Source organism: Hypanus sabinus, chromosome 3 (genome assembly GCF_030144855.1).
Source record: "Hypanus sabinus isolate sHypSab1 chromosome 3, sHypSab1.hap1, whole genome shotgun sequence".
Taxonomy (NCBI): domain Eukaryota; kingdom Metazoa; phylum Chordata; class Chondrichthyes; order Myliobatiformes; family Dasyatidae; genus Hypanus; species Hypanus sabinus.
In genome coordinates, this window is record NC_082708.1 from 42765243 (window position 1) to 42792937 (window position 27695).

Sequence of the window (27695 nt, forward strand, 5' to 3'; positions counted from 1 at the left end):
CTATATCTGCACACTGTCAAATGCAATAAAAGAGTGGCTGTATTGAACAAATACTGATACTCAAATAATTGTGATAAAACTTTATCTAACTGAGCACATTCAGTTATATTCCAATGTTCGCTTGGTCATCTTTTTATAGCTAGGAATGGATTTCACTTGCTGTGTACACACTTTCAATGAAAATTATGAATTCTTTTTGGGTATAAAAGAATTTTATTATACACCTTCATAAACAACAACAGTTGATCTCACAAGCCTGAATTAATTTTATTTAAAAAAAAACTTTTGATCAATGACATTAATATCTAAATGCAATCCTTCAGGGATCTAAAAGATGCCTATCGTTTGTATCGATTTCCAGATGTCCCAATGTCTTTCAATACAATTAACTATTGAAAACCAATGAGCTAATGCTCATTTATGAAGCACTTAGATAGATAGAGGTGTGGGACTCAGAAAGACTTGGGCTGAATGGAGGAAATTGGAACCAAGGATTCATCGGGCTGAAGGAAGGAAATTGGGACCACGGACTCATCGGGCTGCAGGGTCTGTACCTGTGCTCTGACTCTGACTTCGATGTACAGTCACCATTGTAACGTTTGAAATTCAGCAGCCAATTTTCTCACAACAAGTTCCTAAAATCAGCAAGATATTGATTGAGGAATAGATATTGAACAAGTCACTGGAGGTTACTACCCTGCACTTTAAAATAACGCCATACATACTTTCACCTCGCCCCATCTAAAAGACAACATCTACAACAGCATTGCCTCACTGGACTGTCACTGTGAAATATGCTCAAGTCTCTAGAGGAAGATTTGAGCTCACAATCTTTTAAATCACAGGAGAGAGTGCTATGAACTGAACTACAGTTTACATTGGTTCAGCATTAAATAAATTTAAATAATAGGTTGTTGCAAAATCTGGAAGAAATTGCAAATTTGAAGATATACAGGTATCTTATTTATTTATTGAGGTACAGCGCGGAGTGAGCCACATGAACCATGCTGCCCAGAAACCTCCGATTTATATGGCACGGCAAAGCAACAAACAAGATTTCCTTCACAGGGACTGTACCTGTCCCTCAAACATCAAAGTGTATGCATGTTGCAACCTTTATAGTGCAGTTCCAAATTCTTTTATGTCTGTCGTGGTGGTTTTAGAATTGTCTTAAATATTTTGATGAGAATTCTGGGTTATATTTATGTAATGAAAAGAAGTTGTGAACCCTTAAAAACTACACTGATTAGTAGGTGAGGATTTTGATGAAAGATTTTCCACTATCCCTGGACAGAGAGCATTCATCAAAATTTGCCCAATAACTACTGTGATTTTCCTTTGTTGTAACAAAGACCCCATTTTATAAATTATGAGACCAATTTTTGACAAACTACCCAGTAAATATTGTGGCATCTCACAATTCGTTGAGTTTTTTTTTGAATTAATCATGCTTCTGTTCAACAAATGTAGTGAATCCTGGCTGTATTTTTATTCTAATAGGAATGGTTTATTTTTCATTTTTGAGTAGAACACAGCTGTAACCAGATTGTGTAGGAGATTCTAAATGATAAGTGCCTAGTTTTATGATACAGAATTGTTTTCATTTAGTGGGCATTTATCAGAGCGCTTGCCTAATGTAATGACCATCAGAATAATATTTCACAGACCAAACACAATCCAAACTCTACCTAGTGATCAACAAAGCAGTAACACTAGCTACTGCGTATCCTCGCAGCAGTAAACAATGGAACAGGATTGACTACAAAAACTTATGTAACTATCAGTGAAACAGTATTGACCATGTACATCTACAATTTCCAGTGGGATAGAAGTTATCAGTGGGCAATATGTCTGTATTCACAACATGTGGTGCATTCTATCGTCCTGGTCATCCACTACTTCCAACAATGACATTTGAGCAACAGAAACCATCGATGGCTTAAAGAATCATTGCCTGTTGCAGCTCTAACAACCAGGTAATGTGAGAAGTATCAGATTAGCTGCCTTAAGCACCCAGGAGAATCAAGAGGAATCGACAACACCTTTATCATACACACTTCTTAAGAGTTCTTTTTAAAAAAGGTCTCAGCTGAGAGAATTAAACAAATTGCTTACAAAAGTCTCAACCCGTGTTCTATTTCTGAGAATTCAAATAGATAACATCCACATTGCAGGTATATATAAAAAATACATTAGTATCTTTCTATACAGTTACTGTTGCATACACCATCTGTTCCGTATTCGTGCTGCCGTGAGGGAAGGGCGTCTGCATTTGTCGGTAACTGTTCTGCAGCCCATCCAAGAAAGGAGGCGTGGGGGTCATTGTTAAAGAGTCATGTTGAACTGCGAAGCCCAGGTACTGAGGGTGTAAAAACTGAGCTTGGTGTGGCATCATCTGTGGGGCCTGCTGGCAACTTATCACCGAGAAATTGGGTGGCATGTTCAAGTATACGTTATTCATTGCCCCTTCTGCTGGTGGGCAGCAGTTTGTCTGCGTTCGCGGAGGGGGGCCGCGGGCCCCAGAGTTGGCACTGGAGCTGGAGCTGGCAGCAGTGCTGGATTGCCGGGATGAGGAGCCTCTGGGATTGCCAGAGCTTGAGATCATTGGGATAGATTCCACCAGGCGGCTTCCTGCCGGGGCTCGGCTCTGCTGGGGCTCCTGTTTGGGTTTGAGGCACTTGCAGCAGCAGGCTGCCACAAACGAGCCTATGATGATAAAGGCCACAAACACAGAGCCAACAATGAGGAAAGGCACGTAGATCGGCACTGGAGAGAGAGGAAAAGAAACACACCAGGTTATTAACGAGAAAGGTAAAAGAGAACAACTTGCATTTTAAATTGTGCCTTCAACACAATGGAATACGCACCCTAGTTCAAGGGAATCATAAAAAGAAATGTTCAGGCAAATGTCCAATATCTTAGTCAATGGCAAATTATAGAAGGTAGAGAAGCCACTGAAGGGTAGGGCCCTGGAGCTGAAGGCACAGACAAAAACATAGCTGCCATTAAAATCAAGGATGAGAACTAGAATAATGTGAAACTAAGATCTGGGGGCACGAACAATGGAGGAAGGGGCATGACCATTGAGGGACTGCTTAATTCCGATGTTGTAAATCAGGCAGCAGAGCTTCAGGTGCACAAGAGATTCTGAAACTACTGGAAATCTTTAGCAACACATCCAAAATGCTGGAGAAACTCAGCAAGTCAGGCAGCATCTACAGAAGGAATTAAGCAGTCAACTTTTCAGGCCAAGACCTTTATCGAGACGGGAAAGAAAAGAGGCAGAAGCTAGAATAAGAGGATGGGGGCAAGGGAGTCAGTAGAAGTATACAGGTGAGAGGTGAGACCAGGTGAGGAGGTAGGGGTCAATGGGTAGAGCTCAGGAGGCAGTACAGGTATGTGTTGGAATAGTTGAGGCCAAAGGGTGCAAAGATAAAGAAGGGAGACTTGGGCACAGAGGAAATGAGTCAGACAACGTTGCAGAGGTGGAAGTCGTCTAGAAAATTATGCAAGAGCCAGGGTGGGAAGAGGAACAGTCCAGGTAGCTGTGAGAGTCTGTAGGCTTATAGTAGATATCAGTAGATAGGCCGTCTCCAGAGATGGAGACAGAAAGATCAAGAAAGGGGAGGGAGGTGTCAGAAATGGACCAGGTAAATTTGAGGGCAGGGTGAAAGTTCAAGGCAAAGTTAATGAAGTCAACGAGCTCAGCATGCATACAGGAGGCAGTGCCAATGCAGTTGTTGATGTAGCGAAGGAAAAGAGGGGGATGGATACCCATATAGACTTGGAACATGGACTGTTCCACAAAGCCAACAAAAAGGCAGGCATAACTAGGACCCATGTGGGTGCCCATGGCTACACCCTTGGTTTGGAGGAAGTGGGAGCAGCCAAAGGAGAAATTATTGAGAGTAAAAATTAATTCTGCTAGACGGAGGAGAGTGGTGGTAGAGGGGATTTGGTTAGGTCTGGAATCCAAAAAAAAGCTAAGAGCTTCGAGACCATCTCGGTGGGGGATGGAGGTATATAGGGACTGGACGTCCACGGTGAAAATAAGACGGTGGGGGCCAGGGAACTTAAAATCATTGAAAAAATTCAAAGTATGAGAAGTGTCACAAACATAGGTGGGAAGAGATTGAACAATGGGGGATAAGACAGTGTCAAGATATGCAGAAATGTGTTCAGTGGGGCAGGAGCAAGCTGAGACAATAGGTCTACCTGGACAGGCAGGTTTGTGGATCTTGGGTAGGAGGTAGAAACAGGAAGTGTGGGGTGTGGGAACTATGAGGTTGGTGGCAGTGGATGGGAGATCCCCAGAGCTGATAAGGTTAGTGATGGTATAGGAGACAATGGCCTGGTGCTCCTTAGTGGGGTCATGATCAAGGGGTAAATAAGAGGAGGTATCAGAGAGTTGTCGCTGTGCCTCGTCCAGGTAGAGGTCAGTACGCCAGATAACAACAGCTCCCCCCTTATCAGCAGGTTTTATAGTGAGGTTGGGATTGGTGCGGAGGGAGTGGAGAGCAGAGTGTTCGGAAGGTGTGAAGTTGGAATTGGAACAGGGTGTGGTGAAGTTGAGACGGTTGATGTCCTGTCGGCAATTAGCAATAAAGAGATCCAGAGCAGGCAGAAGTCCAGAGCGGGGTGTCTTGCTTAGGGCAAGTATCACACTTAGGGCAAGGTGACAATGAGCGTGGTTCAGCTCCTGAAAGGGGATGAGAACATTGGGCAGGATATAACTAGTAACATAGCCAACACACAGGCAAATCAACAGAAACTTTTACTGATGTATGTTTAAACGCTTAGCAATAAAAAGAACTTGTGAAAGAACTAGCAATATGGACACAGATGTTTAAAAAACATTGTAAAATATTACAGTGGAGTAGTGGAAAGTCAAAACAATGATCTCTGCAGCAACTATGAAAATAACATTGGATCCACCAAGACCAGCACAGGGATAGCAGAGGGGTCTCAAAAGTCAGCATCTAGTGGCCTGCTGATGCTCACTGGAATAGGAGTATTCTCAGGGAGGGACACAACTCCCAGAACAGTGTGGTTTTATGCCATGACATTCTGATGACAGACTGCACAATACAGGCAGTAAGCAACACAAAAAGAGCCCAGGAAATCTACACTGATGGTGCCCCAAACGTTTCCCCTACTCTCAGTGTCTACCCAGTCCTATGGTTCACATGCTGAGTTGTTTGTCTAGAGTCCTTATGTTATTTATCATAGTTTTCCTTGTAGTGTCAGATTCAGCATCATAAACAACATCTCCCGAGTTCCTGAAAAGAGTAGTGGCTACCATAGTTCTGGTGATGAAAGGGAAATGGGAGATTCATCCAGATGTTGGTTAACCAAATATCCTGAATATATCTAAAATCTGAAACATGCAATAACATAAAAGGCTTATTGATGATGTGCCATTTCTTGTTGTTTTATGCCTGGCTTGCTAGCATAGAAATGAAAATGATTTAACAAAAAGAATTATTTCAAAATTATACAGTGTTATTATTAAAATGCCCATATTAAAGAAAGACTGGGTGTAGAGCTCTGTAGTGGAAAGTTTGATGAGAAACGTTTTAAAAGGTCTGCATATTGCATTACTGCACTGCCGATAATGCACTGCACTGGTTCCATTGCATCACTGTACTGCAGGGAATGCATTACACTAATTCATTAATCATTATGCTGCAAGTGATGTATTAACTGGTTCTATCATATCAGCACACTGCAAGTAACACAGTACACTGGTGCCACTTCAGCACTGCACTGCAGAGGATGCATTTCACTGGTCACATTTGAATTCTTTGATCTGATGATTGTATTAAATTCATTCTGATGTAACTCTGAGCTCATTTCTGTGCAGATTGCGGATGCTGCTTCAGAGTGCAACCATTATTTTGACTTTTTTTTTCTCAACTTCTTTCCCTACTCTCTTGGCCTTGCCACCCTTTCTCCGCTCTCCCAGTCACCCCCCCCCCCCCACCCCATCCCTTCTCTATCTTGTGATACTGTGCATTCACTCCATGTTTGATGCAAATACTCACCATTTAACAGTCTTCTGTCAACCCACAAATGGGAATTCCTCCATGAGACCAAACAACCCAAAATATCTCTTTGATACGAGGCTAAGGAAACCATAGAGGTTACTAATAAGTTGCAACCACAAGCTGTTAATTCTCCTTCACTGCTGCTCTTCTCACTTCAGCAATCCATTATGTGGTTTTCTTCACCATTTGCCTTCACTGTAAATGATCACTTTAACTGAAATTTGGCATATACCCTGTGACAGTCTAAGCCCAACTGAAGGGTCCTTATTTTGATATTTTCACCAGTCCTGGACAAATGATTGCTGTGGAAGCAAGTCTACTCCCCAGACACATGCTTCCTTCCATTACCTGGTTCTCCTCAAAAATTTTATTTCTTGCTCTTCAATTTTCATTTTCCACAATGCCCTGAGCCCATTCCAGTGATTCTTTCGGCCTGAAGCTGTATTTCTGAACGCCTTCGTGTCCTAAATAGCTTCAATCTCTAGCACAACTCCTTAATTTCTCCATTCTCAAAGAACTTAAGGCCTTTATCTCTCTGATTACCTTAGTAAGCCTCTATCTTTATGGCATAGACTTCCGTGGCAGCCACAGCAATGACACATATCTGATTCTGTTTTGGGAGGACACTATACTGCCTAGGAAGAAATATTTTTGGTAAAGGAAGTTCATGCAATGGACTCCTGATCAGTGTTAAGTGAGAACATAACTGAGACAAATTTACAGCCCCATGGACTATCCCACTAAATATCCCACCATGAGTTATCTAAACTCATCGCATTTTACGCACACTTTGGAAAGGGGAATAAAACTTCACCTGTGCAAATCCCTGCAGTATCTGGTGACCCTGTGATCTCTGTCTCAGAGACCAATGTCAGAACATTTTTCAAGAGGTTGAACCTTCATAAGGTGTCGGGCCCTGGCAGAGCTCTGAGGACCCACTGCAAACAACTGGCAAGCTGTTCACGGACATCTTCAATCTCTCGCTGCTGCAGTTGAAGGTTCCCGATTGCTTTAAAAGGGTGACAATCTTACCAGTACCCAAGAAGGGCAGGGGTAATCTGCTCAATAGCTATCGTCCAGCTATTCACATCTACTCCAATGAAGTGCATTGAAGGGTCGGTCATGGCTAGAATCAACTCCTAAGCAAGGATCTGAATTCACTGCAATTTACTATCGTCAAAATAGGTTTATCCACGGATGCAACCCCATTGGCTCTCTGCTCAGCTTTGTATCACCTGGACAATAGTAATACCTATGTCAGGTTGCTGGTTATTGACTACGGTTCAGCATACAACACAATCACACCCTCAGTTCTAATCAACAAGCTTCAAAACTTGGGCCTCCGTACCTCCCTCTGTCACCAGGAGACCACAGTCTGTGTGGATTGGAAGTAACATCTCCTCCCCACCAACAATCAACACTAGCACACCTCAAGGATGCATGCTAACCCACTGTTCTCTCTCTACATCCATGATTACGTGGATGGGCACAGCTCAATGACACAACCATTGTTGGCAGAATTTCAAATGGAGATGAGGAGGCATACAGGAACAAGATAAATCATCTGGTTGAGTGGTGTTGCAGCAACAACCTTTCACTCAACATTGGTAAGACCAAAGAACTGATTGTGATCTTCAAGAAGGGGAAGCCAAGGGAACACACATCAGTCCTAATCGAGGGATCAGAATTGGAAAGGGTGAGCAGTTTCAAATTCCTGGGTATCAACATCTCGGAGGATCTATCCTGGGCTCAACATATTGATGCAGCTACAAAGAAGGTACAACAGTTGCTATACTTCATTAGGAGTTTCAGAAGAATTGGTATGTCACCAAAGACACTCACAAATTTCTAGTGGTTCTATCTGGTTGCATCACTGTTTGGTACGAAGGGGCCACCGCACAAGATTGGAAAAACCTGTAAACTCAGCCCCTCTATCATGGGCACTAGCCTCCCCAACATCCAGCACAGCTTCAAAAGGTGACACCTCAAAAATGTGGCATTCATCATTAAGGTCCCCATCACCCAGGACATGTTCGCTTCTCATTGCTACCATCGGGGGAGGTACAGGAGCCTGAAGAACCTCACTCAACATTTTAGGAACAACTTCTTCCCCTCCACCATCAGATTTATGAATGAACCATGAGCCCATGAACACCACCTCAGTATTCTTTCTCTTCTTCTGCACAAATTAAATAATGTAATTTAAATATATATAACTGTACTTACTGTAATTTATAGTTTTTATTATGTATTGCAATGTATTGCTGCCACAAAACAACAAATTTCATGACATATGCCTGTGATATTAAACCTGATTTTGACAGGTGGAGATGGAGATGTTTGGGACCTGACAATTTGTAATTAAGTACCTTTAGATAGATTACAAATCTCAAATACATACTCCAGTAATTTAGAAAAAAATGATTAAAACAATTGAAGGATGGTGCCTACAACAATTTGAATAGGTTAAGGAAACACATGCTCAATGGATACAGCATAGAATTAAGGCTGTGCAAAGACAAAAAAGCATGAACCAAATATGGGAGATATGTGAAGATGTGTATAAAAATTCGCCTTATGAGATTATCAGGAGCTGTGACTCCAGAATCCAACCATGAAAGAAGACAACACAGATTCAGAGAAGAACTCTCTAAGAACAAACCCCGGCCAAGTTCATCAATAGCAGGTAACATCTGAATACAAGTACAGTCGGCCCTCCTTATCTGCGGGGGATCGGTTCCGGGATCCCTAGCGGATGCTCAAGTCCCTTATTCAACCTGTCTCAATGCGGTGGGCCTTAGGACCCAGCGGAACCCCAAACCTTATTTAACCTGTCTCAGAGCGGTGGACATTAGGACCCGGCGCCAGCTCTGCATGTGCAGTGTTTCTGTTCATGAAAGTAAAAACGATCACGATTGAAAATAAAGTGGAAATAATAAAGCGATCAGAAAGAGGTGAAACGCCATTGGTCATTGGAAAAGCGTTAGGCTAGGTCGGTCAATGATTGGAACAATTTTAAAGGATAAAGTGAGAAAGGCTCTGCCCCGATGAAAACTACAATTGTTACTAAGCAACGCAGTGGTTTAATTATTAGATTTTGGGGTTTTGGGTTTTTGATCCTCCACATCAACCTGGCACGGTGGAGAGCGCACTAGGGAGCGATCTGTCCCGAGTCCCAAGAACTTCCATTCCCGTGCCCGGCGCTGAAACATACGTTCTTAAGTGTTTTATATGCATAGAAAGGTAAAATATATACTATATACCAAGACAAATGTTTGACTAACAGACGCTAAATAATACCAGATGTACCTGTTCTGACTTACTTAGTAAGAGAACTTCGGATTTTTTCGATTCCGATGCTCGATAACCCACGCACATCCTATACTTTAAGTCATGTCTGGATTACTTATAATACCTAATACAATGTATATACTATGTAAATAGTTGTTATACTGCATTGTTTAGGGAATAATGACAAGAAAAAAAGTCTGTACTTTCTCGAACAAGTGCTGGAAGAGCATTTCCGGGTTTTTGCGATTCGCGGTTGGTTGAATTCGCGCATGCGGAATCCACGGATAAGGAGGGCCGACTGTAATGGATTTTGTAAGTGTGAGAATTAACTAATAGGCCATGCAAGTAACTAAAATAGTTAAAGAGTAAAGTGATTGTTTGAAACTACGTGCTGAATCTTTCAGTTGTTTGAGTCAATTGTGATTAATAAAAGAAGCACAGTTGTTAGGCAAAGTCATTATCAATACAAGTATGTGTCGTGTACTGTACTGAATAGGTAACACTAGCAAAAATAGAAATCAGCTGAAATTCTGGAATTAGCTCAGAATAAAAGTCAGTGATTGTCTGAGGTCAATCATCTTAGCCCAAATCAAGAATCCTAGGTTCAACTATTTTCAGTTGCCTTGGCAATAATTCCTTTGTTGTAAGATCAGAAGTGGAAATGCTCACAGAAAATATCTGTGTTAATCTCCTCATATAACACCCTGGTTAAGATTTCTACTGCTATGCTGTGAGGTAGTCTATATTAGCAGTTTTCTGTAAAAAGGAGTGTGTCATGCTGGAAAGTGTGTTTTGGCTTCAGCCTCGAAAAGGAGCCATGTCGTCCAACTTAGAAATGTGTGTCAGCCAATCAGGATTATGGGATGTGAGAGAAGGTTCTGGAGAGCTGAGGAGAAGAGTTTTCTGAAGGAAGTAGTCTGCTTTGGGGTCTTTTTAGTGGGAACTGTGGAGCAGGGGACAAGGGAAGATGCCGCAGAATGCTGTTGGAAGTAGAGTCCCCATTGCCGTTAGTGCTTTATGCAGATGAGTGGCTCCAAGGAGGAAGGGCGAGTACTCCTGAGAGAGCCAGTTCATTCAAGATGGTCTTCGAGGGGGTTCAGGATGTGGTGGGTCCAGTGCATGAGTAAAGAGATACACTTAGACTACTCCAGTATGAACTCCAACATTTTGTGTACAGTACATTGGACTGGTTTAACTGTACTGGGTCCTTTTCTTTTTTTCTGTAACTATTTGTTAAAGTTGAAAATTTAGTAAATGCACTTCCTTTATAACCTTCTGCTGGTGTGCGATCTTTCATTTCTGGGCTGATAACTGTGTATGGGCAGTACTTACACAGTACTTGTTCAAATCGAGGTTCCTTTAATCGGAATGTCGCAGTGTTCCTGTTTGGTTGAACTCCAAATCATACCTGCCCAATGTATATTGTTTATGAAAGGTGGTCTTTTCACCGCTGAGTCACGTGGCTGTTAGCAGTTAGATAACAGACCAAGTCTGTTTATGAGCCCCAGTGAGAGGATTACACTTAAATAATAAAGTATAATAATAAATAAAAATATATGGATCTATTTCTTTTAGATCAATGACCTTAGCACTATGTATTGAACTGTTGTCTATGCATGTGCACTGCTTCCTCTCATTGCAACGTGAATACACCAGTTAAAACTATTTCCCACGAGCGTGCTTTTATTTAATTGATATGTAGTTGTGCGCAGACACATCAAATTTGCAACAAAGATGAAACTGAATGTCAGACAATACCACGAACTGTACCAATAGTTACAGGACAAAATGAGAGTTAAACAGTCTGCATAGTACACATTGAACGATGTGCTAAATTTAAAGTGAAGATAATGTGGCAATGGCTTCAGTTGGGTAGTTAGTGAATTTGATAGTGCTGATGAAGGCTGGGGGTTGTATATTGAAAGGCTGGAACTGTACTGTGAAGACCAACGTGGAGGAGCAAAAGAAAGCTCTAACACTTTTTATCTCTGTACATCCTTGCACACGTTGTCTCTTACGCAACTGAATAATCCCTGAAAAGCCAACAAGCAAGATGTTTGATGAAATTGTTACAATTTTACAAAGTCACTTAAGCGCTAAACCTCTGGTAATAGCTGAGAGATTTAGATGTTACAAAAGGAACCAGTCAAAAAATGAAAGCATTTCTGAATGCGTTGCAGAACAGCACAAACTTTCCCAGTACTGTGACCTTAGAGATGGACTTTCTGATGCATTAAAGGACAGGCTTGTATGTGGCATGTATAGTCAAAGCACTCAAAAGAGGTTACTGTCTGAAAGAAACCTAACATTAGAAAGGCATTGACCATTGGAATATTGTTAGAGACTGCAGCAACGGAAGCAGCAGAATTGCAGAAAAGGATGTCAGAATGTGAAATGCACAAAATGTCCCTGAATGATGCAAGGAGCAAAAGATATTATCAATGTGGCAAATCCTCCCATGATGCAAATAACTGTTAGTTCAAAGAAAGTCTGCAGAAAGTGTCAAAGACAAAATCACATAGAGAGGACGTGCAAGGCAGACAAAAAGCTTACTCAAGTGAAAAGTCTCAAACATAAAACTAAGCAAGTACATTGTTACTGAATGCAAACCAGAATCAGACAACACAGAGTCTGAGAAAGGCAAACTATCATGCCTAAAGCTGCATAATGTAACTGAAGCAGATCACAAAATCTTCTGGATCACAATAGATGTGTCTGGTGTAAAAGTGAAAATGGAAGTGGAGACAGGGTCAGCTTTGTCTATAATTCCAGAGGCTGACAACAACAGACTGCTTTCTCAGACACCATTAGCAAAGACCTCAGTTATGCTAAACACCTACGCAGGCAGAATATACACCTCCTGAAACCAGATCTGTGGAGGGAACTACAAAATAAACAGTTCAGCCGTTTGCCAAATGAAGCAGTAAGGAGCTTCAAGATTGGACAGGAAATCCTGTTATTGTGAAAGCTTGTTATAGGACTGTTATTGTTAAAACATGTTTATTTGGAATATGGGTTTCTGAAAGGGAAATTGAATGTTTTGTATGTATACAGCTTAATGTTGCATTAATCTAAAGGGGAAGGAAGTGTAATGTATGTATCTATTTACTTTAGTGAAATGATGCCCTCCCCCCTCAGCACTATGTATTGGTCTGTTGTCTACACATGTACACATGTGCACTGTTCTCTCTCTCTCTCATTGCAATGTGCATACACCAGTTAAAGCCATCTCCCACATGCATGAATTTAGAACATAGAACATAGACATCTACAGCACCTTACAGGCCCTTTAGCCCACAATGTTATGCCGACCATGTAACCTACTCTAGAACTGTCTAGAATTAGGCTACTGCATAGCCCTCTATTTTTCTAAGCTCCATGTACCCATCTGAGAGTCTCTTGTATCCGCCTCTACCACCTTTGTTGGCAGTGCATTCCACACACCCGCCACACTGTGTGTGAAAAACTTACCCCTGACATCCCCTCTGTACCTACTTCCAAGCACCTTAAAACTATGCCCCCTTGCATTAGCCATTTCAGCTCTGAGAAAAAGCCTCAGGCTATCCACGCAATCAATGCCTCTGATCATCTTATACACCTCTATCAAGTCACCTCTCATCCTCTGTTACTCCAAGGAGAAAAGGCCAAGTTCATTCAACCTATTCTCATAAGGCACTCTTTCCAATCTAGGCAAAATCCTTAAAAATATCCTCTGCTCTCTTTCCACAGTATCCACATCCTTCCTGTAGAGAGGTGACCAGAACTGAACACAGTACTCCAAGTGGGGTCTGGCCAAGGTCTTATATAGCTGTAACATTACCTCACAGCTCTTGAACACAATCCCATGGTTGATGAATGCCAACTTGGTGAATACATCTTCTTAACAACCCTGTCAACCTGTGCGGCAGCTTTGAGTGTCCTATGGACATGGGCCCCAAGATCTCTCTGATTCTCCACACTCCACATTACCATTAATACTATATTCTGTCTTCAAATTTGAACCACTTCAAACGTATCTGTGTTGAACTTGATCTGCCAGTTCTTAGCCCAGTTCTGCATACTATTGATATCCCACTGTAACCTCTGACAACGGTCCAGACTACCCACAACACCCCCAACCTTTGTGTCATCAGCAAACTTACCAGCCCACCTTTCTACTTCTCCATCCAGGTCATTTATAAAAATCACGAAGAGGTGGAGTCCCAGATTCCTGCAGAACACCACTGGTCACTGACCTCTTTGAAGAATACAAATAATCTACAACCACCCTTTGTGTTCTGTGGGCAAGCCAATTCTGTATCCACAAAACAATGTCTCCTTGGATCCCTTGTCTCCTTACTTTCTGAATGAACTTTGCATGGGGAACCTTATCAAATGCTTTACTGAAATCCATATACTATACACGACATCCACTGCTCTGCCTTCATCGACGTGTTTGATGAATTTTATTGAATAAACTTAATATATATGTTGTTGTGCACAAACACAACAGTACCCACATTTACCAATACTGGACAATACTCAAGGCTGGACTGATCAGTCATCGTTTCATAAGCCAATAACCTAAAGAATCTAAAGAACATAAAAGGCAAAACCCACTGTGTCCTTCACCATCAACATTTTGGTAGTCAGCATTGACCTGAAACTCATCAGGTTAAATTACATTTCAGCCCTTTGAATCCCTCCATAAGAATACTATGGACTTTGGGTATGTTCCACAAACAATTCATCTCTTTACTACCCAAATCTTTCCGCTATCTATGAAGCACGATTCAGGAATGTAATGGAGTGCTCTCCTTGCTGGAATGAAGCAGCTTCAGTAACTGTCCAGAAATTCAAACATCCAGGTCAAATCAGCTTCTATTGAGCACTTTAAATACTCACTTCCACCATAAGAATCATACCATGGATACCATGCTGCATGTTTACAAGCTGCACCACAGCAACTTCCAACTCTTTCACAGAACCTCTCAAAACTATGAACTCCACAATATCTGCAATCAGTGAAGAGCATGGAGACAGCCATTTTGTAAGGCTGTCCTGGTAGTTCCCCCTTGCGAACTGGCTCAGGGATAACTTAATCAGGGCAGTTAACATCGACGCAAGGAGTTTCTGCAAATGATCTGCTAAATCTGAGACCATCCTGAGTTGGACAGAACAAAATAGATCACCTAAGGCACAATACTGAAGTGAGAGTCATAAAGCAATTCTGCTTGTAGCCCTGGGCTACATCCAACCTGACACTGACACAAGTCAGTCAGATTACCTTGAGCCAATGAAATTAAAACATAAGAGATAAGGGAAGGAATAAGGATGAAGGATTTTAGGACCACTGACAGAAATAGCTGTCCGGAGATCAACCACTGTGTAAGTGGGTGACCCCACTTCAGACACATGGAGGTCACATGAGCACGTTCTCCCCCTATTACATTTTCTCTTGATTGTTCATAAAGGGTCAGGGAGAACCAGTGGGTGTGCACACCGTTTTGTAAATTCACATGCTTGGGAACTGAGTCAATAAAGGTACTTGACAAAAAACAGATTCTCTGTGACTAATTGATCATTATTATTAATGTATAATCTTTGTTACTCAGGACAGTGGGCACAGGGAGACATCTCTGTTCCACTTCAAATCACACAATATCCCATCAATCTACCTTTGTCACTGGATATAAGTATTGGAACATTCTACCTAAAAGCAAGATGACATCTCACCACCAGACTCTAAGAGTAATTACAGATGCATAGTAAGTGTGCCTATGACACACACGTCCCACAAAACATTGAGAATAATTTTAATGTGGAACATAAAACATTTCACCTAGAATATAATAATGACTTGTATACATTTAGCATTATTTATATGGCCTTGACAACTCTTGATAGGAAAACACTGATCCTCTGTGAATGAGTATTCCAGGCTACCATTTAATGTTAACAAAGTAACCACCACTTCCTAAAATGGACAGTATATAATCCATTAATATTTAAGCTCAAAGTGTTCAATATTTCCAAGCCACATGCAATCCTAGAATTTAATAAACTAATTAACATCATAATTACATTTACTCACACGAATAATGTATTTACTCATATGGTTTATTGTTGGAGGCACTGGCTACTTAAGGAAAATAAAGTATTGTAACTTTTTTTTGACTCAGGCCCGGTTCCATGCAGTTGGACACATTGCTTGGCGATACCTTCAGTGGACAGATGATGTGATCTGCTTGCCGTGGGATAAATCACAGAAACCCTCAGGCTACATCAGACAGTGGTGTAGAAACAGACTATTGTAAATCATGCACTAAGCTGTTGCACATAATGACCTCCTGGCAGAGCTAATTGAAGGTTTTAATTTTTAACACAAACTAGCTTAGAGATAAAACTTGTGATTGATTGTAATTACCAAGTCTGGAAGAATTCCCCCTAGCAACATGGAATGATAGTTTAGAAAGAGGTGCGGCCCAGCCAGCCATACAAGATGAGTGGGGGGGGGGGGGGTGCTAAGCACACAGCCCTGTGGTGCCCCTGTGCTGATGAAGATTGTGGAGGAGATGTTGTTGCCAATATGAACTGACTGGGGTCTGCAAGTGAGGAAATTTGTTACCCAAGTTTCTGTTACTGTGCAACAAAATGCCATTTGTTATTTACCTGCTTAATAAAGTCACAGCCAGCAAGTTTTCAGATAGATAATTTTAAATTGCAATTCTCCACCCTGGGCCCACATCTCCCTGATATAGTACAATGATGGATCTTGGAAAATGTTCTTAATTGCTACATGTTTGTAATTAGAGAAGAGCATCTTATTGTTGCTGTAGATTATAGCATGTTTGAGTTAAAAATGTCTCTATACCTAGGGCTTTGACATAAATGAAGAGAGGAGTCTCCTGTCACTTAGATAATGTGCTTATTTATTATACTGAGTGATGCCCTAATCTCCAACAAAGTTAATTCCAGGAGTTACGGAGAAATGAACTTCGATCCTTGAAGTTAGTTCATATCAAAGTGTAAAAACTAGTTTTAACATTTTATAATCCAAATATCCATGCTCCATTAGTAAAGTGGTTGTAGGTCGGTAGTGAAGTTCATGCAAGTTCTCATGCATCCATCAGAATTTCCAGTAAACAATGAAATGGAAATGCCCTCAAAGTCCAGCCTTCAAAATGCATTGCAAGCAATTCCATATCTTACATTTATTCAGTATCTTATGACATTGAAATACCTGGCACTGCTTCACACATAATAAAATTTAGGTCTAGGGACTGTTGATACTCTGGTCCACAAACAGATGAGATAATCTGTTCATCTAACAATAAGATTGCCACAATTGGATTAGAGAAGCAACCAAAATTGGATAAATTTGCAGATTTTTTTCCATGCAAAATTCACGTGGAAAAGTAATTTTGGCCAGGTTAGCATACAAGCAACTATTTGCTGGTGAAATCTTGCCAATTAGTAAATTGATTTAAGTTGCTCCCTCCATGATTAACCAGAGCCTTCCCCTCACTTCACCTTACAATGTTGCAGGTTGCACAGCACCCATTTCCTCTTCTGCCAGCATAAATTGGGATCTTTTGTGTTGGACCTACAACTTTTGAGGAACACTCAGATATCAACCAGGTACACATCACACAGGTTTGCAAAACATTAATTGAAAGGGTCATCTTTCTGCCATTAATACCTTGTATGAGGCATCCAACAGACTCAGAGTCATACAGCAATATAGCACATATACAAGCCCTTTGAGACAAGCCCATGCTGATCAAGGTGTCTAACCAGCCAGTCCCAATTTCCTGTGTTCAGCCCACATCCCTTGCCCCTTCAGATTACAGAAGCATATTCAGGTTGGCTGTGCAGAAGTGAGTTCATAAGTTAAAATTTTATTTTACATAAATGCATCGTTTTTTCTTGATTAAATTTAGGAATAGCATCTAGTACTCCTGACTGACCAATGCATGAGCTATTGTGATCCCCTTTTAAGGAAGGCAATGGGGGGAAAATCTAGGAATTACAGATCAGTGCGTCTAACAGTGGTAGGACAGAAGCTACTGGGGAAAAATGTTCTAGTGCAGAATTAACATAATTAACTTAGAAAGGCAGGAACTGATTAGGAAAGGCCAACATGTCTTTGTCAAGAGCAGCTCTTGGCTGATCAATATAAATGAACTTTATGACGAGATAACAATGTGTATCAATGGGGGCAATGCAGTAGATGCAGTTTACACAGACTTCACTGGGGCCTACAAAAATCCTTACAATCCTTGGGGTCCAGACTACTTGACAAATTGGATCTACAACTGGCTTGGTGTTAAGAAGCAAAGGGTGACAGAGGAGATAGAAGGCATTTTTTAAATTTGATATACCTGTAACTAGAGATTAGTGCTGGGACCCTTTCTGTAATATATGTGAATGATTTGGATGAGCATGCTGGAAGCATTATCAGTAAGTTTAAAGATGACACTAAGATTGGTGGAGTTGTTGACATTATGGAGGGTAGTCAAGGTACAGGGTGATACAGATCTGTTGGTGAAATGGGCTAAGCAATGACAGATGATATTGATACTGATAAATGTGAGGTGATACATCTTGGGAGTACTAATGGGATTAGGACTTACACCATAAATGCTAGGGTCCAAGGAGCACTGAGCATCAGGGGAACTTCATCATGAAAGTGCAAAGATCCTTGAAGATGGATAACATGATTAAGAATGCATGTGGGATACTGGATTTCAATAATCACAGCGCTGTACAAGAGCAAGGTAGTTATATTCCAACTGTATAAACCTTTGTTTATACCTCAGCTAGAGTACTGCATCCTGTTCTGGTCACCACATCATAGGATAGAAGTGCTGGAGAGTAATTCACCAGGATGTTGCCTGGGATGGAGCGCTTCTGTTATGAAGAGAGACTCGATTTGTTTTCTCTGAAGCAGAGGAGGTTAATGGGAAATGACAGCATTCACAACCCAGGTTCAATTCTGCTGCTGCCTGCAAGGAGCTTGTCCATTCTCCACATGAGTGTATGGGTTTCCTCTGGGTGCTTGCTTCTTCTCACATTCCAAAGATGTACAAGTTATTAGGTTAATTGCTCACATGGGTGTAATTGGGCAGTATGGGCTCATTGGGCCAGAAATGCCTTTTACTGTGCTATTTCTCTAAATAAATAAAATACATGTATTGCTTCTAACTAACCCTGCAATCCTGCACTTGAAGCCTGGCCAGTCTCCCCAGTTTGTACTTCTCGTTTCCCAGCAATAAACATCAGAGCATCCGAAGCTGAACTCAAACGTGTCATCAATCAGTTACAACGGGCAGTATTAAGCACAAGTTTTACCTAATAATCAAAAAAATTACAGATTGTAAGGATTAAAACACATAAAATTAAGATGGAAATTGAAATGTCCTAAATCTTAAAAACAAAAATGTAGTTAGGGTGCATTATATTTTAAATAATTTCCTAGGGAATCAGTAAAATGCCACACATTATGAAAGAAAGCGGAAAGGCGATGAGGAATCAGTGCACTGAGCTGGTGTGCAGTTTAACAGTGGGTGATTGTCTTAGTCACTTTTGCTGTGATTGCAAGACCCAGTTGGACATTGTTGATGTGGAATGCTGCAAGTCTGATTTATTGGAGGATGGCGATGGAGCTGCGTGGCCTTAGACTGCGGAGCCGCCTGTTCGCAGTCGCCCGGGAGAAAGGCATTGGAGTCAGTGCGCTCCACTGGAACGCCGGGGCAGTGTGATGTGGGGTCCAGGCTGGAGGAGGTGCTGCTCCCAAGTGTTCACTCAGCATAAGACAAGATGTACTGTGGTCGTCTGCAGACTTCTGCAACATGTATGGACTCGGTCTTGAATTATGTTTTGTGTGACTTGCTATCTTATATGTGCTATATGTGCCTTGTGACTGTTGGTATTGTGTCTCACACCTTGGTCCCGGAGTAACTCTGTATTCATGAGTATTTATATACGGTTGAATAACAACTAAATTTGACCTGAACTTCAACTTAAAATACACAATACTTTTTTAGGATCTGTTGCAAGGAGAATAGCTCGTAATTCGTGACACCTTCATCACCGATTTCTGGTTATTATCCTATAGAAAGCTGCAAAACAAAGCACCCTGGAGGAGAAAAGAATCTGGCAGGACCGTCTTGAGTTCAGTCAGATTGAAGGTTGATAGTTTTAATGGCATTACAACTTATAACTTTATAAATACAGCCTACTGACTCTCGTCATGGTCAGAGCAGTCATGGAGTCATCTAGCACTTTGGCCACTCTGTCTATGCTAACCACCAAGCACTGCCTCTAAAATTTCCATTCCCCAGCATTTGGTCTGTAGACTATGCCTTAGACAAACGGGCTTATAATGACCCCGCTTATTCCTGCTGCCCACCTAGCACCTTACCTGTGACCACCAAAGATCTAAATATCATAGTTAAGGCCCAGCATTCCCCTCCCTTGCCTCACATCGCAGTTTGGAATACTGTACACAGTATCAGGCCCACAGAATGTATTCACCTTTGTGATCACAAGTGTATCTAGTGCTTTCTCCTTTTTAATCTTAACATACTCTAGAATCTCAAATGAAATTTCTAACTACAATGTCTTTCTTTATGATAAATACTGATGAAAAGTATTCATATAAGACCATTCCCATTATATTCTGACACCATATATTGATGACCCCGTTGACGCCTAATAGTTTTCCTGGCTACTACCTTGTTCTTAGTAAACTTATAAAATGTCTTGGGGTTTTTCGTAAACCTATTTGTGCCTCCTCTTTGACTGTCCTTTACACCCTCTCTACTTCTGAAGGGCCTCCCATTTTCAGCATTCTACTCCAATCATATGCTTTTCATTTCTTATTCAACCTGCTCCTTGATGTCCAGGGTTCTGCAGACCTGCTGCCCTTACACTTCACTCTACAAGGAACACATTGACCCTCAATTGTCATTATTTACAAGTGGCTGCTCCCATTCTGTTGTTTGTCAGGTCCTGTCTGGAACAGACTTCCCCCAATTCACACGCAAGTTCAATACTATGCCTATCCCTCTTCATAACTAATTTGGAACTTGCAAAGTTATGGTCATCATGCCCCAGGTGCTCACCCATTGAAGCTTCCTTATTTGCCCAGCCCTATTTCCTAGGCCTAGATCTGGAACTATCCCAGCCCTGACACACCCCTCTGAGGATTCTCTCTCCACAAATGGTTCCTGGCATGCTCTGCATTTGTATTTCAGCTTCTACTCTCCACCTTCTGTTCCTTAACCAATTCTGTATCCATCAGGCCTTTCATTCCATGGGCATTAATGTCACTTTCACGTCTATTCATCTAAACACTCAATCACAATTCAAGCATAATTTGATCAATTTTACCAATGAAGCTACATTGTAGAAAGAAAAAAAAATGAAGTAATCTGAGTAACTATTTGTAAAGAAGAACGGTGAATATTAAACTCTGCCTTTGGTAAATATGAGCTGGTTTGTGACAGGAATATACAAGATACTCCAGGTGATGCTACTTTGTTGGAAATGCTTGTGCCTCTGCTCAACATTAACAGACCATCCATAAAGCTGAAGAACAGGTTTCTGTAACCTATCATAACCAATATAGAAATGAAAATGAAGAGCAGAAACACAATGGCTGGAGATTCTGGGATCAATTCAGAAAGTGCATAATAGATAAATCCCAAAGTTATAATATAGCAACAATTAGAGGAAAGTTAGATAATTGGGAAGCTTTTAAGAACCAACAGAAGCCAACTAAAAAGATGAAATATGAAGACAAGCTAGCCAATAATATCAAAGAGGATACCAAAGATTTTTTTTTGATACGCCTTGTATAACGAGTAGAAGAGAGGCTAGTTTGGATATTGGACCATGTTCACTGGAAAAAGATGCTGGAGAGGTAGTAATGAGAGACAAAAAAAAAGCAGATGAACTTAATTAATTATTTTGTGCCTCTCATCACTGTGGAAGACTCTAGTAGAACGCCAGACATTCGACAGTGTCAGGGGGAAGAATTGAGTGTAACTGCTATACCTAAGAAGGTGCTTGGGAAGCTGAGAGGTCTGAAGACAGAAGAGCCACCTGGACCAGGTGGATTGCACCCCAGGGCTCTGAAAGAGGTAGCTGAAGAGATTGTGAAGGCATTCGTAATGCTCTTTCAAGAATCATTAGATTCTGGAATGGTTCAGGGAGGATTGAAAAATTGCAAATGTCACTCCACTCTTTAAAAAGCGAGTAAGGCTAAAGAAAGGAAATTATAGACTAGCTAGCGTAACTTCAATGGTTGAGAAGATGTTGGAGTCCATTACTAAGTTCAAGTTTAATTGTCATTCAACCATTCATGAATTCCCATGGATGCAGCCAAACGGAAAAAGCTTTACTCTGGGGCCAAGGTACAAAACACAGGACCAACAGTCATTCACAGCACAAGTCAAACATATATAAGGCAGCGGTAAAATACAGTTGCACAAAAAATAATATAGTCCATATCCTTGAGTCCATGAATGTTGCAGGAGTCTGCAGTTGAACACAATACATCTTGTCTTCTGCCAAGCGAACACAGGAGAGCAGTGGCATGGATGCCGTACCATACACCTCTGACACTCTAGTGGAGCGCACTGACTCTGATGCCTCTCTCTCGGGCAGCTGCTAAGGCACCATGAACGAGGCAACACAGCTCCTCTACCGTTCACCAATGAATCAGACTTGCAGCATTCCACATTAACTATGTCCAACAGAGTCACAATGAAAGTGACTAAGGCCATCACTCGCTGTTTGGCCGTACATGCGCTGACCCCTCTGACACCCTTCTGTCACAGGCAGCAGCACGATCTGCACCAAGTCCAGCTCCTTTAGTTTCTCCGACAATGAGCAACTTGCTGACAGGGTAGACCTACAGTTCTTAATGTCAAGCAATGTCTTGTAATCATAAAAAAATATTTATAAAGAATACAATAACACCTTTGGTTGACCCCACAGAAGCTGCTGCGTTCAAGCGCACCACCATCTTAACAGAAGTAGTTTTGGTATTAAGGATATGGTGTTAGTATACTTGGAGGCACATGATAAAATAGGCCAAAGTCAGCATGGTTTCCTTAAGGGGAAATCTTGCCTGACCATCTGTTGGAATTCTTTGAGGAAATAGCAGGAAAGATGGTCAAGACTCCATAGAATTAAAGGAAAACTATTAGCATGGATAGAAGACTGGGTGACTGGCAGGAGGCAAAGAGTGAGAATATAAGGAGCCTTTTCTGGTTGGCTACCAGTAACTAGTGGTGATCTACAAGGATTGGTGTTCAAGCCACATTTTTTCACATTGTATGTCAAAAGATTTGATGGCTTCATGGTCAAGTTTATAGGCAATATGAAAAAAGGTGGTAGTGTTGAGGAAGCATGGAGTCCACAAAGGACTTAGAATGGGAGAATGGGAAATGAAATGGTAGATGTAGTATAGTGTAGGGAAGCGTTTTGTTCATGGTAAAAGAAATAAAGATGTAGACTATTTTCTAAATGGGAAGAAAATTTAAAAAATCAGAGGTGCAAAGTGACTTGGGAGTCTTCTGGCAGAATTTCCTGAAGACTGGGAGGGAAGGCAAATGCAATGTTAGCATTCATTTCAAGAGCATTCTAATATAAGAATAAGGATGTGACGCTGAGGCTTTAGACTACACTTGGAGGATTGGGAGCAGTTTTGGGCCCTTCATCTAAGAAAAGATATGTTGGCATTGGGGATGGTCCAGAGGAGATTATCAAGAATGATTCCAGGAACAAAAGGAGTATTTGATAGTTCTGGGCCTGTACTTGCTGGTGTTTAGAAGAATGAGGTGGATTTTATTGAAACCTATCAAATATTGGAAGGTCTAGGTAGAGTAGATGTGGACAAGATTTTTCCTGTAGTGTCGGAGTTTAGGACTAGAGGGCACAGCCTCAGAATAGAGCAACATCCACTTAGAACAGAGATGGGGATGATTTTCTTTAGCCAAAGGGTAGTGAATCTGTGGAATTAATTGTCACAGATGGTTGTGAAGTCACTAGGTATACTTAAAGCAGAGGTTAATAGGTCCTTGATTAGCCAGGAAGTGAAAGGTTATGGGGAGAAGGCAGGAGAATGGGATTGACAGGGATAATAAATCAGCCATGAGTTGTTATCTGTGGAATTCTCTGCCCAATGAAGCAGTGGGGGCTACATTATCTATATTTAAGGCAAGGTTGGATAGATTTTTGATAGCAGGGGAATTAAGGGTTATGGGGGAAAGGCAGGTAGGTGGAGACAAGCCCCTGGTCAGATCAGTCATGATCTTATTGAATGGTGAAGCAAACTCAGCAGGTCAGACAGCCTACTCCTGCTACTATTACTTATGGTCTTATGATGGAATGCAAAGCAGAGTCAATGGGCCGAATGGCCTAATTCTGCTCCTATATCTTATGGTTTTATTGTCCAGTGAATTTAGTTTAGTTCAAATCGTATTAGATTGGCAGATTTGTAATTCCCTCAGTGGTAAAGAGACTTTTCATAGTCTTCTGTTCAGTTGGTGGGTCTTTGTAAACAAGTCTACATGAGTAATTGGCATGATCTGAACCTGGCAAAGTGCTAGTGATGAAATGCCTTTCATTCCACTTGTCCATCTGGTCTTGGAACCAGTTCTCAACAAATAAAAATATGAACATGATTCACCATCCAATCCTTTTACTGTTACCTTAATTAAATTATTCTTAATCTCTTTCAAAGTTACTTAGAACTTGTTTAAAAGAATTCAGTTAAAATTACATATAGAATGCAAGAGAAGCTCAACAGGTTAGGCAGTGTCTTTGGAGGGAAATGCTTTGTGCTGAGACCCTTCATCAATACTGGAAAGAAAGAGCAGAAACCAGAATAAAAGGCTGGAAGGAGGAGAAGGTGAATGAATCAGTGAATGTTGGTGAGAGGGAGAAGGTAAATACCTGGGGGGGGGGGGAAGTGGAGATGATGTGAGAAGCTGGAAGGTGATAGATGAAAGAGGAAGAGGGCTACAAGATGAAATTTGAAGAGGACAGTAGACTAAGGAATTGAGGACAGGATTTTGAAGGAAAGTGGGGGTGATGGGCAGGTCGTGGGGTGGGGGGAGGGCAGTGGTGACTGGAAGTGAGGCAAATCAACGTTGATGCTACCAAAACAATATGAGGTGCCGCTCCTCTAATCTGGTTTTAGCCTCAATTTGGCAATTGAAGAGACCGTGGACAGACGTGTCAGTGTGGGATTGGGAAGTAGAATTAAAATGGTTGGAAAGCGGGAGATCCTGACTGTTACAGCCGGTGAAGCGAAGCTGCCAGACGAAGTGACCCCAACTTGCGCCGGGCCTCACGGATGTGGATGAGGTCACACTGGACCACGGTAGTCTCCGAGCTGGCGGCAAAGGTTGAAATGACGATCCTCCCACAGCTAGTGGATCCCAGAAAGATTAAGGTGCGTAATCATGTTGTTCTTGCTAGTTGAATCCAGAATGAAGTATTATTCCTGCCTGTTATAATAGCGTTTATTATTTAATTAAGAATTTTATTATCGAGAGGCTTCTCTCGCTTTTCTCTCGCCCACCATCCAGTTTTCAGACACCAGCAGGTGTTAGGTAAATATATCCAGCAATGTTTAAGACTAAAATATAACAACGAAAATCTGCGCCTTCACAGTAAATCGAGTGAAATACTGAGGGCTGTGCGCGGTAAAGTCTCTGGAGCCTCGGTCATTGAAAACCAGGTGGATTACAAGTTTTTCAGTTAGAAAATTAATGAAGGCACAGAACCCAAGCACCTGGTACATATATCAAAAGTAGGAACCTTATCTGGCTCTGCGGGGTTAATATAATGAATGAATATAATACTAGTACAAGCCCTCGGAACTAAATAGAAATCGGCGTCACTTGGGCGCATTCGTTCACTGTTTAAGGCGGAAGGAATGAGGACAACAGATCCCGAATGAGTTAAACTGATCCAACTGTTTCGCTCCACTGGGGCTGGAAGCCTTGGGAAACTTATTTATTTTGTCTGTTTTATTTGTTGTATTTTCGTCTGGATGTTTTTGAGGGTCGACTAGCTTTCAGTCACTTGTGTGGTCTTGAAGTTTATCGCAGTGCACCATTAAATACTTTCAAAAACACTTAATTATATTTATAATTACCACTTTTAGCATGGGTGAGCAACGCCTATTTTCCGATTATAAACGTTTGAAATTAGTCTCAAACCTAGAACATGGCTTTTATCCGGAAAGGTTTAGAAAAAAAATGTAGATATTATAACACCCTAAGATCACACACCGGAATCTGTCTCTTACAAACACTGTCTCAAATTCAAAAATTCTCATTAGTTGCCACAAAACTGTATTGAATTTGCTGAGTGACTTGGCGACCGCGATAGGGAGGTATGATTTGCATCAATTCTGATCCGACCCTCAGTCGCTCTATTCCCCCTGGAGGGGGGGGGGGGGGGTCAGGTGAATGCTGTACTCGGTGACCGAGCCTACCGCACCTTCCCGCATGCCGATCAAACGGGACGATGCACCGGGGGACGCAACCGCATGTCACACGTGCTCGAGTTGAAAATCTATGCGGGCAACTCTGAAGCTGTTCCAGGGCCTGGGTCTCAACGAAAGACTAAAGGCTGCAAACGTGCACCTTCCCCAGTGTGTTCGCCCCTCACGTAACGACCACGCTGACCCCGACCCGAAACGTTAACTGCTTTCTCCTTCCACAGATGCTGCTTGACTGGCTGAGTTCTTTCAGAATTTCTGTTGAAGCAGCTCCCAGAGCCGCTCATCGCGTGGGATAGTTGTCCGACCCGTGCCGCATTTTCTGGGCAGCAGAACAGCTCCTGGGAGAAAGTTGAAAGCTGACCTGGTTCAGCTACAACCCTGGAGAACAGGCGGAATTGGGAAACTCGGAGATCTGTCCCGCTACACTGATCTACCAAACGCTATATATACCACGGGGACTGCCATTTGGTCCAAATAAGACAGCACATTGCTTTTGACGCTCCCATTAAACCCCGCCAGTATTTCCTTCAAATCCCCTTTCCCTCGTATATTTGCCTAATTGCTCTTACACGCTTTAGCGACGTTCAGTCGGTGTCACTGTCGCTTTCCCGCACTATTGGTAATAGAGTCCTCCCTTCAGCCTCTTACCTGCCGATGAGTTGCTGTTGCCTCTGCCCTCATTGCCACTCTGATCGTCGCTGCTGCCCACCGGCTGGTCGTTGCTACAGTGGCCCTGGTCAAGCCTGGCTTCGGTGCTGGAGCAGCAGTAGCGCAGGGAGCAGGAGCCGCAGCAGATGGTCGCCGAGTTGGAGTCGAAGCGCTCCGGACACTGGAAGCCGTCGTGCCAGCTCCCCTGGGTGTCCAGCCATCCGTGGCAATACTCACCGCTGGCACTGGCGGGGGCTGGAGCCGACACGAAAGCGCCAAGGACCAGGAGGAGGCCGCTGCCGGAGAGCCCACTCCTCCCCATGTTCAGTCCCACGCTACCAGCTCAGCCCAAACAATGGACAGGGAGACGGAAAACAGGCGCAAAGCCCCAAACGACAGACTGGCGTCTTCCGAAATACTCTCATCAAAAGTTCTGAGACCGGCCGGGAATGAGCAGAGACAACCTGGTCAGAAACAAGACTTTAAAGACCAAGCCGAACAACAGGTAGACCGACTTCACTCCCCATCCTCGTACACCGGGGGCCGCATATTTCGCAAAGGAGCTCAATCGTTTCTTGTTTTCATAGAACAAGAAGGTGAAATGTTTCCCCTTGAAATCATTTCCCTGGCTCTTATCAATCCAGTGTAGTAAGGGGCATCAAACTGAGCAGCTTCATGTATTAAGCGAGCTTTCAATCCACTTCTCCAAGCTCGGTGGCTCTCTCCGTGCACTTTGTCTCCAACTCTTCCCCCTCCCAGTCCTCAAACTTGTACTCCTGACGACATTACCGATGCATTTCTACACCGGGTCTCCGAACTACGCCGATATTACTTTGCTCCGGTACTCTGGGAGGTTCTCGCGTCCCTTCGGTCCATGGGTTTGGCCAAGGCTGACTGGCGGAGCACAGCTGCCGCTGCGGGAGGAGTGTCAACTTCTCAGCTGTTGCAGCCAAGTGATCCCGATCCCTGTCCCTCCCTCGCCAGTCCTCCGCTCCCCGAACTCCCGCTCACTGCCCCTCCGGCCGCCTCCGCTCCATAATACAGGAGGCTCGTACTGGGCTCTGAGCCTGCGCGATAAAACCTGCACCCGTCCCGTGGGAAGTGCAGTCTCTTCAATGGCCAAACTCAGCTGCTCGCGAACTAAACCGTACACACAGCGGGATTAGTGTTCATTCAGTAGGAGACCTTTCTAACAAAGG

At 42.4% G+C, this 27695-nt stretch overlaps 1 protein-coding gene across 1 annotated transcript; it reads right to left on the reverse strand.

Annotated features, from left to right (window-relative positions):
* Positions 1-230: 230 nt before the first annotated feature.
* LOC132390748 (protein shisa-2) lies at positions 231-27695 on the reverse strand. The gene is made up of 2 exons (XM_059963299.1): positions 26497-27695; positions 231-2766 (listed from the first exon to the last, which is right to left on the reverse strand). The coding sequence occupies exons 1-2, from the start codon at positions 26816-26818 to the stop codon at positions 2204-2206; spliced, it is 885 nt and encodes a 294-aa protein (XP_059819282.1). The 5' UTR covers positions 26819-27695; the 3' UTR covers positions 231-2203.

What these genes read in the sequence shown, in the direction of transcription:
- LOC132390748 (XM_059963299.1), bottom strand. Translation starts at nt 26,818, where the DNA reads ATGGGGAGGAGTGGGCTCTCCGGCAGCGGCCTCCTCCTGGTCCTTGGC. An exon ending in CAACAGCAACTCATCGGCAG is followed by an intron (nt 2,767 to 26,496) that starts GTAAGAGGCTGA and finishes CTCTCTCTCCAG; the next exon opens with TGCCGATCTACGTGCCTTTC.